Source organism: Haemaphysalis longicornis, unplaced genomic scaffold, assembly GCF_048455015.1.
Source record: "Haemaphysalis longicornis isolate Haplotype H1 unplaced genomic scaffold, Haemaphysalis longicornis Haplotype H1 scaffold_5, whole genome shotgun sequence".
Taxonomy (NCBI): Eukaryota; Metazoa; Arthropoda; class Arachnida; order Ixodida; family Ixodidae; genus Haemaphysalis; species Haemaphysalis longicornis.
Genome location: NW_027526385.1, coordinates 185,799,794 through 185,811,704, shown reverse-complemented (window position 1 = coordinate 185,811,704; position 11,911 = coordinate 185,799,794). Strand labels below are relative to the sequence as shown.

General features: G+C 53.4%; 1 protein-coding gene across 1 annotated transcript; it reads right to left on the bottom strand.

Annotated features, from left to right (window-relative positions):
- Nucleotides 1-7,917: 7,917 nt before the first annotated feature.
- On the bottom strand, nt 7,918-8,532 carry LOC144140044 (uncharacterized). Its single transcript, XM_077672252.1, has one exon. The coding sequence runs from the start codon at nt 8,530-8,532 to the stop codon at nt 7,918-7,920; it is 615 nt and encodes a 204-aa protein (XP_077528378.1).
- Between the last annotated feature and the right edge of the window lie 3,379 nt (nt 8,533-11,911).

The following is an 11,911-nucleotide window of genomic DNA, read 5'->3' as shown; positions in this document are numbered from 1 at the left end:
AGATTGAAGATGTACTCACACTCCTCAAGCAGCAACATCTTGAGACTACATCCGTACTCGACGAATTAAAACAAAATGTAGCAAACATAAATGCCAAAATTAGTTCAATTGAGCAGACAATCAGCACTTTCCCCCAGTTCACAGATAATGTTGGTGCTGTTAATGATTCGGTTCGACAAACCAAACTGAGCATCCAAAAAACTAGTCAAGAACTCGTCAACGTCGTTGACGATGTAAACAACAGAATGCGAAGAAATAACCTCATTGTGAAAGGCCTCCCTGAGGTCGAGAAGGAGGACTATAACGAATCTGAAAAAATTGTAAGGAACTTCTTCACCACCCACCTTAAGCTTAACATTGGCGAGATTGAACGTGCCCACCGTGTAGGCCAACCACCACCAAATTTCCAACGACCTATTATTATCAAATTCCTGAATTTCAAATCAAAAAGTGAAGCGTTGAGCAATGCCAGCAAGCTTAAAGACATCGATTCACCAAAAGTTTGGCTGGAGGAGGATTTTTCGCCGAGAATCCAGTTCGCGCGGAAAAAACTGCGAGAGTTTGCTAAGGCAAATCGCGAGGAAAATGAGCGCTGCTACCAAGTGCTTTTCAACAGCCTCCACTTTCGAGGCTCTATTTTTCGTTACGACGCGGCGACTGACAGTGTCCTCCAGGTTTCCACAAGAAAGGAACAGCCAGTGAAATAACAACACGAACGGGTTGCACATAAACCGGTTACTTCCAATGGACTATCTATTCTTGTGGCCAACTTTCAAAGCTTGCTTCCGAAAATCGACGCTCTAAAAACGTGTATTCACACCTGCTCAGCTGACATAATCATTGGCACCGAAACGTGGCTTTCGGATAACATAGATAACAGTGAACTTGCTCTTCCAAGAAAATGTGTAATCTTCCGCAAAGACAGGATTACCTCCCGCGGTGGAGGTGTCGTGATTGCGTTAAAAGAAAATTATAAGCCAAACATAACTACGATAGATTCTCCTCTTGTACTTGTCTGGGTGTCTGCCTGCTTCAATAGGATGAAATACATCTTTGGTGCCTGCTACCGCCCTCCTGACAGTCGATCCGAGTTCATCGATCACCTAACCACCTCGCTCGAGGAAGTTACAGCAAAATTTCCGAATTCCATAATTATCTTGGCCGGAGACTTTAATTACCCTGCCATAGACTGGTCGACATTGTCTATTAATGTTCAGAATAACCGCGTCCAATGTGTACAGTTTCTTCATTTGATGCAGCTTTTTCAGCTAACTCAGCTTGTACTTGAGCCAACATGCGGTGACCATACATTAGATCTAGTTCTAACAAACAATCCTGATAATGCCTCCGTTCATATACTAGAAAAAATTAGCGACCACAACATCATTCACTGCACGCTGCCACTACCGCGTCCCGATAAAACAACATTCGAGATGTGTATACTTGATTACGCACGCGCTGACGAAGAAAAGATGAATGAAATGCTAGCGGCTTTCTGGCCAAACTTTCACCAAAGTTTTAACACCCGAACAACTAATGAAAATTGGACTCTCTTTCGCGATAAGCTCAAGGAAATATAACGTGCATGCGTGCCAAAAGTAATAATCAGAGCACAAGTGAGCGACCCCTGGTTTACGCATGAAGTTAAGGCAGTTTTAAACAAAAAGAAAAGGTGCTATAGAAAAGCAACACGGTCTGGGAAGCCGGAGGATTGGGTGCAGTACAAAGAAGTAGCAGGCTTACTGGAAGCCAAAATTTCGGAAGCCAAAAACAAGTATTTTAATTTTGCTCTTTCCAGCATGCTTCAAACTAATCCCAAAAAGTTCTGGCGCACCATCAACCCTAAATGCACAGCCAAAACTCCCTCTTTAAAAAGCAATATAGGTACCCCTTTAACAGATGTTGAATGTGCTGAACGTTTTAACTTATATTTTAGTGGAGTATTTACCACTGAACAGCCATTAGGAAATTCTATAACCACTGAGCAAATTCCGATAGCCTTCCCAGATGTTCCAGTCGTTGTCACTGAAAATGGTGTAGTTCGGGCGATTGACCGCCTGCCTCACAGCACAAGCCAGGGTCCTGATGGTATCAGTTCTAAATTGCTAAAAATTACGCGTCATCTTTCAGCTCCTATGCTTACTCTAGTCTTCCAACAGTCAATCGACACAGGAGGCATACCTGAGGACTGGAAAATCGGCCATGTAGTCCCGATTTATAAATCTGGTGATAGCGCCCGACCCAGTAATTACCGTCCTATATCACTAACATCGATCTGCTGCAAGCTACTCGAGCACATTTTTTATCACCATATCATGGCTCACCTGAACAAAAATAACCTTTTGTTTTAAAACCAGCATGGTTTTAGGCGTGAGCGATCATGCCAAACACAGCTTTTCGAGCTTTTGAATTCTTTGAACGCATTCTTCACGTTACGTCGATGCTATATTCATTGATTATTCTAAGGCCTTCGACCGTGTGCCCCATAAGCGATTACTGCTGAAGCTCTCCGCTCTTCAGCTGGACAGCCGCACAACAGAGTGGATCGAAGGATTTTTAACTAACCGTTTTCAGTAAGTCAAACTCGATAATCATGTATCTAATCGCATGCCTGTAAAATCCGGTGTACCACAGGGTTCAGTTCTAGGCCCTCTACTCTTCTTAATATATGTAAATGACATTGCTCATAATTTAGCCTCAAACGTCCGCCTTTTCGCAGATGATTGCGTTATTTATAGAGAAATAACACATCCGGCTGATATAACTGCGCTCCAAGCAGATTTAACAGGTTTGTCAGAGTGGTGTTGCACCTGGCAAATGGAGATTAACACAGATAAAACTAAGCATGAACGTTTACTTCCTCTAACAATTTCACCCCAAATCAGTACACTATTTTGAATACCCGTATAGAGTCAGTGCTGTCATTTAAGTATTTGGGTATATTTCTTAGTTCAAACTTGACCTGGAACACTCATATAGAATACCTAACAGGTAAAGCTTTTAAAAAACTGGGCCTTCTAAAACGACGCTTACACCTACAAACTCCGAAAGTAAACTGCACGCTTACTGTTCTTGAATTCGTCCTTCATTAGAGTACGCTTCTATTATATGGCACCCGCACCAGGAATATCTAACAGCCTTACTCGAGTCAGTACAGAACAAGGCTGCTCGGTTTATTCTTTCATCATATTCCCGCTATACCAGTGTTTCTGCAGTAAAAGCGTCCCTCAAACTTCCGCCTCTCGCAATTCGAAGAAAATACTGTCGCTTATCATTTTTTCATGCTCTTTATCACAACGGTTTATTGCCTTCAAGGAGTCATGTTCATTCAGCAACTTACGTATCAGCACGCATCGATCATGCGCATAAAGTCAGGCCCATATTCGCGAAAACTAACAAATACCAAAATTCACCATTACCGCTTAGTATTGCCGAGTGGAATCTGTTGCCTGCCAGTGTGGCAAACCTAACCGAGTTGTCCTCGTTCCAGAGTGCTCTGTTAGCGTCTTTAGAAAATGAACATCCGCTCTAGTTCTGTATCCATATTCTCTTGTACTGTTCTCTTGTACTTTTCTCTTGTACGCCATTTATGTTTTGTACTGGCTTTTCACCCTGCAATCATTTGACACATGTGACTTGTATGCAATTTTTTGGTTGATGTGCAATCCCCCCCTATGTAATGCCTTTTCGGCCCTTAGGGTATCTCAATAAATAAATAAATAAATAAATAAATAAATAAATAAAATAATGCCTTTCTTAACGAACGGCGTTTCATAGAATCATGATTCTGTCAAGACGTTTCGTTGAATTAAATCGTACACATCTAGCGAAGCGTCTTTTGCGCGGATGGACAAAATATGAGTGAGGTTGTTGTATTATATTCACGCTTACTGCATTTAAAGTTGGTATATCGACAGCATTCTTGTGTTCTTATTTTGTTGTACACTGTAGGTATCCATGCCGCTTATTTATTTGTTTCAAAACAAATTTATAACTATGAAGGGCTTAGCTCTTTGGGTTTCTGCGGGATAATTGCATGCATTTTTCTTAACATGGCAAAAATGTATGCCTTGTTTCAGTTGCTGCCTTTCAAATGCTACATGCTAACACGGCTCCAGGACACAAACAAATAATCAGTCATTTAATGAGGAAGACGCCTTAAACACCAATCTTTCTCTGGTTCAAATGAATTCGATTTCTTTGAATTCCATTTATTCAGATGTTAGAGCGGCTTGGAGTATAATTCGATCGAGAAAGCATGCCATTCTGAACTATTTATTAGAAACGTTCTTGCTCGCAATTCTGCGTTAATTTAGGCCAGCGGATGGTTATGCGGCCTTTCCAAAAATGCACATTAACTTGTGGAATATGAGCCGACATATTTGAAGCTTTCAGACAATTTTGTTCCCCATTTCTTTGTTTCTAGGGACTTAATTTATAGAACAAATCAGCGACAGTATCATCGTGTATTTTTTTCACTGGTTTCTCGTAACGACTTATTGCCGTATTTTTTTAGCAACCTAGGACAACAGCTCAGTAATATAGCGCCACGGCCTGCGTATTTCAAGTGAGTGCGTGTTAAAAATTGTTTAAAAGAAAATTCAACCAATGAAAAAGGATCGACGAGCGATCCTGTATAAATAATCGCAGAAGACATTGTTTCAAAAAGAAATCCCGCAATTATAGTTTCGCGATTGCAATAATGTTTTCAATGTTATTTTCCGGGATTTTTATTTCACTCTTTGTTAATTTTAGAATATCTATAACATGCGCACTTTTGTTTGGTTAAATAATTTCTGTAAGTTTGTTTTTTCTATTCTTGGGCGTTCAAAACTTCATTGAACCAACTGCCTCCAGACACGCTGTTATAAAGATGAAATATGTCAGCTTGTTTTGCCTTAGTCTGCGCGTATGCTTTCGTAGTACCTGCGAAAGCCTCCCTAGGTTTTTTCTGCCAGGAATGCCGCGTATGAGAGCGGGGGAAGGCAGTGTAGCTGGCTGCCGAAGGGAGCGATTTCCTCCTGAAGGCCACGTGTCGCCGTGTTCTTCTTCGCTCCGTGATTTCGGCGACTCGAACTACGGTTTTCGTGCCCGTGTCTAGTGTTTCGCGCCACTATGCGGCAGTTCCTTTAGGAACTTGCCCAGATAGACTGCGCGAAAATGTCTACGGGCGGCAGCCTGCCCCCGCCTTCGACCAGCGCATCGGCCGCGCGGGAGCACATGTTACGTCGTCGCTCGAACAGTTTCGGGTGTTCCCACAGCCTCGCGAGGCTCATGGCCTCCTACAAGGACATTCTTCAGCAGCAGCAGCGTGCCCAGCAGCTTGTGGGGATGCTTCAAAGCAAGCCTGCATCTGTGCTCGTCGCGCACCACGCCGAGCCGACCCAGGTTACGGCCGATGTTTGCGCTGCCACACCACCCCCCATGTGTGTCGGTGCTGTGAATTATTCGCAAGAAAACCCCGCCGCAACCATGGAGGAGCCAATGGACGAGACGGCGCTCCTCAAGCGCACGCTGGACGCCTCCAATGGCTCGGATGACGAGCGCGGGGCCAACGACGCCATGCCGAAGGAGAATGGCCGAGTAGCGGCCATTGCTCGCTCCTACAATCACCCGGGCCGGCTCGGGCAAGCCGTCGATGCGTCACGAGCCCATGTGACCACCACGGCCATCCTTGCCCCTCTCTCGTCAAACGACATGGCTCCCCCGGATGAGCTTCCACCGGCTTCCGCCGCCCTCCCAGTGGCGCCACGAGCCACCGTGCATCGGCGTTCGCCTCAAGCACCACCGCCGCTGCCTGCCCTGCTGATCTGGCGGACGCGCAAGATGGCGGCACCCAGGACAACAAACAGCCGAGTGAGCCCTTCCCCATGGAGACCGCGACCTGCGGCGGCTCTTCAGGCGACTCCTCGGCATCGGAACTTTCCCCCGGACATCGTGAAAGCCAGTGCACCATCCAGCAGAGCCAGGCAGTACGACGGAAGGCCAGGAAATTGGCCGCTCGGCGCCGGATTGCGCAGCCGGCCACCGGCACCTGCGTGTTCCGTCCCACAGACCGAGCCGCCTCCTTCCTCACGGCATCGAGGGAGGTCATCGCCCGTGAACTCGCCGCCACCCCCGGGGTGTCCAAGGTTAGAGTGAACACCCGGCTGAACGTGGTCGCGGTTGACGCTGAGACGGAGACGGACGAGTGTTTGGCTGCCCTCCTGGCCACTCAGAGTGTGGCTGGGATTGCTGTCCGAGCCGGCCGCACCGCCAGTCGAGGCACGAGCCGCGGTCTCGTTTAAGGGGCGAAGCTCCTAAAGCCATGGGTCTGTCCATCTCTTGTGTCTCGTGGTACGTGACCGCCGCATGCTTTCGGAGAGAGAGAGAGAGAGAGAGAGATAGAAAACTTTATTGTAAACAGAAGACGGTCCGGTGGCGCCTAATGGTGACGCCCGTGCCGACACTAAGAGCCACAGTTCGGGCGGCCGGCTCGCGGCCCCGAGGGACCCGCCGCGCCTGCCCGCTGCCTCTCCAGGGCCTCCCGTACGCACTGGACGACTAACTTCTGGGTGTTGTAGTCGGACGAGGTGATTGCTCTACAAACGAAGGCTGGTAGCTGCCGGAGGCTAGAGGGTGCGGGGTCTTGGGGAATGCACTGAAGGATATGGGCTAGCGTTCCACGCGCGGCACAACATACGGCACACACTGCACTGGGATACACTTCCGGAGCCACAAGTTGGCCCAACACAGGGGTGAGCACTGAGTCCGTTTGTATCTGGCGCAATAACACTCCTTCACTGCGGGTGAGTCTTGCGTGGGGTCTGGGAGGCGACGCCTGCATTCCGTGTACCAGCGCAGTGTAGAACCGTAGTCTCCGAGCGGGGTTGGTGATTGTAGCCGTGTCTCCGAAGGGTCCAGCAGTTCCGACCCAGGACCTATTAGTGGCCCGGGGGACCTCGCCCGAGGGGATGCTTGACTGGTTAGATCGCGGGCGGCCCGGTCCGCATCGACGTTGCGGTTGTGGGCTCTGTCCCTAGTCAGGGCGTGGTCCAAGTGGGCTTGGAACTAGATGAGGTGCACAGGACTGCTGGAGGGGGTGGCGGTGTTGGTGAGAAGTCTCGCTGTCGGCCACGTGATTGTATTGGCTCCAAAGTTGCGAATGGCCGTCTTAGAATCACTAAGGATCGCAGTGCAGTGCGGATCCGTGGCTGCCAGGGCGATCGCCATCTCCTCGGCTTGCGCCGGCGTGTCGGCACGAAAGCTAGCCGCTGTGGCAATTGTTCCCGAGGTCGCCGTCACGACCGCGGCCGCGACCCAACCCGGACGGGTTTGGTAGGCGGCAGCGTCTACGTAGCGGGCTCCTGTGTCGTTGTTGTAGAGCTTGTCCAGAGCTCGCGCCCGAGCCTGGCGTAGTGCGTCGTGAATTCCAGGGTGCATGTTCTTGGGCAGGGGTGCAACACTGAGGCGTCGGGCAAACAGCGAGGGAAGGGATTGCACTTCTGGTGGCAGGGCACGGATAGGGCGCAGGCCCGCTCTGTCAAGTATGTAGCGGCCCCTGAGCGTGTTGGAGAGGCGGTGGAGTTGATTGACTCGCTGGGCTTCTGCAATTTCAGCAATCGTGTTGTGGACCCCCAGGGCGTCGAGGCGGTCCGTCCGGGCGCACCGGTAGAGACCGAGGGCCTCTCGGTATGCCCGGCGGAGGGCCGCATCTAGACGTTGCGTTTCCGTCTGCGTCCAATCGTGGTAGGCCGCTATGTAGGCAATGTGGCTCACGACGAACGCCTGTACCAGTCGAAGTACGCTGGCCTCCGGCATTCCCGCGTGGCGAGTGGCTACTTTGCGGATGAGCGTCATGCTGGCGGCGATCTTGCCTAAGAGCCTTTGCACAGTGAAAGAATTGGCTCCGTTAGCTTGGATGTGCATGCCCAGTACTCAGATACGGTCGACTTTGGGAATGTTGTTGCCGTCTGCCGTGTAGAGGTTGATGTCGGGGGGGACCGTGGAACGGGGGCGCCGAGGGGTGATGATGAGCAACTCCGATTTGGGCGGCGAGCATTTGAGGCCCGTGTCCGTGAGGCTGGTCTCCACAGCTTGCCGCGCGCGTTGCAGCGTGTCCGCAATGTGTCCGTCGCTCCCACGCGCAGTCCATATGGTGATATCGTCCGTGTATATGTTGTAGCGCGCCTCCGGGATGGTGTACAGGGCTGCGGCGACTTTGAACATCACTATGTTGAAATGGAACGGCGAAATGACCGCCCCCTGTGGCGTGCCAACGCTGCCCAGTCGTTTGGACGGGAGTTGCATTTCTCCTGCGTGGAGGGTGACGGTGCGATCCGATAGGAAGGCTCGAACGTATGCGTGGGTCCGTTCCTCCATGTTGAGGGCCAAGATCTGCTGGAGGATGGAGACGTGTCTCACATTGTCAAAAGCCCCCAGCAGGTCTAGCCCAGGGATCGCCTTGCTGTCCCCTGTGGGTTGGTCGTAAATGTCTCTTTTGATGAGGAGCATGGCATCTTGGGTGCTGATGCCATGGCGAAAGCCGGTCATAGTGTGTGGGTAGAGGTGATTGGACTCGAGGTCGTGATTCCAGCGGTTCAGTAGTACGTGTTCGAGACGATGTCGCAAAGTGGGCCGCGTTGCACGCGCAAGAACCGGCTGCAACCGGCAGCGCAAACTCGGCACCGGGAGCGCGAGTTTGTCTGTGTTCGCCAACGGAGGCGCGAGCGCACGTGCACTGCGAGGGGGAGATCACGCAAGAGATCACACCACGAACGCAGGCAGTCGTTCTCGGAGATCGAACGAGACGCAAGGACCTTTGCTCGTTTCCTCTAGTCTTGTTCGGGCACACGTTCGCCCTAAACAAAAGTTCTTTCTTTACCGTTGTGTCCCATCCTACGTGACAAATTGTGGTGGAGGTGCGGGGTAGTCCTCGATGGCGCGGGGTCTTTCACCAGGTCTGGGCCTGGGACATTGACTCCGAAAATAAAAGTTTATTTGTACAATGTACGCACACAGTCTTACGTCTTTCTTAATGATGTAATGGGCGAACTTTCACGGGAGAGTTACGGTTACCGATGATCTCCCCCTCTCGAGCTTCGCCCCACTTATCATAATTCATTCCGTGGATATGGCGTGATTTTTTTGGTGTTGACCGTCAACTCACCGTCGAGGAGATCCAGGCCAACATCGACAGTGAGGAGGCGGTGAGGGGTGTGGCACGGAAGGCTGATGGGGCTGTGCTGATCACATTTGCGGCCCCTTGCCCTCTCCCGTTTGTGGCTGTGTACAAGCTGCTGCTGCGTGGGCGTGGTTGTCGGCCGCGGCCAACGCAATGTGCGCGCTGTGGTCGACTGGACCATGTGACAGCCTGCTGCAAGGACAAACAGAGGTGTGCTCGCTGAGGTGGGGGCCACGCCGCGCAGCAGTGCCCTGCCTCTACCCCACGCTGCACCAACTGCAGTGGCCCGCACCCCGTCACCGACCCCCGCTGCCCCCGCTGGCAGCACGAACGCAAGGTGGTCGCAATCATGGCCCGCGCACCACAGCCAGTACCCCGAGCGGAAGCCGCAGCGTCAGTCCGCACTGAACAGCCACCAAGCTACGCGGAGATGGCCAAGCGACGTTCTATGCAGCAGCAGGCCAGCCGCCAACTGCAGCAGCGTCCTGCCACACAGGAACGCCAGCAGCAGCAGCAGCCTCCAACTACCCAGGGACGCCAACAGCAGCCACGCAAGCCAGCCGGGCGCCCACATGCCCAGCCGTCCGCACAAACAGGGGTGGAGCAGCTGCCTGCAGCTTCAACCGCAACCGGTCAGGACCAGTTGGTGCCCATCCTTCTTGCCCTGGTGCACAGCCTGGTGGGTCACCTGCCTACTGAGGACCCCGCACGCCTGGCGGCCACTGCTGCCCTGGCACACCTGCGCCCCCCCCCCGCCCCCAAGCATGGCTAAGAGACCCTCCTCTCGAGCTTCGCCTGCGATCGCCGCTGGGGGTGACCAGGATGGGGTAGTGGTCAGAACCCCAGGTGACCGGCCAGCGGCCACGTAGGACCGGCCTGTAGGACCGGCCAGCGGCCACGCATCTTGTAGTGGAACTGCAACCACTTGGGGCCTCGCCGCGCGGAATTGGCAGAGCAGCTGCTGCGGGAGCAGTTCGATGTACTGGCGCTGCAGGAGACCAACGTCTGTGGCAGCACCCTGCGGCTTCCAGGGTACGTGTGCCACGCCAGCGCAACCTGCTGCAGCCTGCGCTCTTGCACCAGCCATTCGTGCCAAGACGCCAGCCGCCCACCAGGCAAGTCCCAGGCAGCTGTCTACGTTAAGGCTGTGCTCAACAGTGCCCCAGTGAACCTGGACTCGATCGTGGATGCCCCATGGAATGTGCCGCTGTCACAGTGCGCATGGGGTCCACGGACACCACTGTGGCCAGCGTCTACGTCCGTCCAACGCGGACCTGGGATGCCACAGCAGAAGGATGGCTGCGCGCCGACCTGGGCCCGGACGTTGTCGTGTGCGGAGTTTTTAACGCGCAGAACTCAGCCTGGAGCAGCCCCCGCACCACCCGCAGGGGACGAGAGTTACTCGACGCTACCACAGCCTGCGGACTGCTCGTTGCCAACACAGGCAGCCCAACCTTCACCCGCCCTGGTCCCTTGGGCATGGTCCAGCTGTCTCACATTGACGTCACACTGGTGTCCCAGCAGTGTGCCTGCACCTGGGAAACCGCCACCAGCACCTGGGGATCTAACCACTACCCCATCCTGGTCACCCCCAGGGGCGATCGCAGGCGGACAGACACCAGGGTCTACGCCATTACCAACTCGACCGCCTACCGCAAGGAGATGGCAGAACGTCTGGAGGACCCAGAGCCCGATTTCCTGGCAGCTGTCGTGCAGAGCGCCAACAAGGCGACATTGCGGGGGGAGGTACCCCTCTACACGGCACTACCGGACCTGGAGCTCCTGAGACTCCGGGCCAGGCGCAACCAGCTGCAACGGCGGGCCATCCGGAGCAGGCGTCCGGAAGACTGGACGGCGTACCGACGGGTGGATGCACAGTGCAGGAGGAGAGCCAAGCAGCGGCGGAGGCAGAGCTGGGAGTCGCTCTGCTCCACCATGGACTCGCGTAGAGATCCGGCCAAAGCTTGGACAGTTTTCCGGGCCCTTCTCCAGCCTTCCGTCACCAACCGGCACCCCCTGCTGGCCTCCGCCATTTCCTTGCGCATCACTGAGGAGGCCTTGGCAGAGCGGCTAGCCGACCAGTTCACCCCGGCTCTACCCGCCGCTGAAGTCCAGGTGCACGTGTTTCCGGTGTATTGACGGGGTGACATACCAAATGCTCCGGAACCTGGACATCACCCAGCTGCAGCCGCTGCTACAGCTCTTCAACCAGGTATGGAGGGAGGGCAGCCTTCCACCTACTTGGCGGGTGGCCCTAGTCAGGCCGATGCTGAAGGTCGGTAGGCCGCCCACCGAGCGTGCATCGTACTGGCCGGTCTCCCTGACGTCCGCGGCGGGAACGCTGATGGAGAACACGATCCTGGCCCACCTCCAGTGGATTGCTGATCGTCGGGGCGTCTTCAAGGAGCAGCAAAGCGGCTTCAGGCGCCACCGCTGCACGGATGACTCCCTGGTAGATTAGGTGTCTATTCTGGAGCAGGCCCGCCACGACAAGGAGGTGGCCTTCTTGCTCCTGCTGGACATGAAGTCGGCCTTCGACTCCGTCCCTCACACGGCCATCCTGGACGCCCTGGACAGCATGGGCATTTCGGGGCAACTCCGAAGATACGTGAGGGCGTTCCTGACTAACCAGACCCTACGAGTCAGGGTGGGCCGAGCAACGAGCAGCCCAAGAGATGTCAGCTCGGGGGGTTCCCCAGGGGAGTGTGCTCAGCCCATTCCTTTTCTACCTCGTCCTGGCTCCACTCC

What these genes read in the sequence shown, in the direction of transcription:
- LOC144140044 (XM_077672252.1), bottom strand. Translation starts at nt 8,532, where the DNA reads ATGACCGGCTTTCGCCATGGCATCAGCACCCAAGATGCCATGCTCCTC.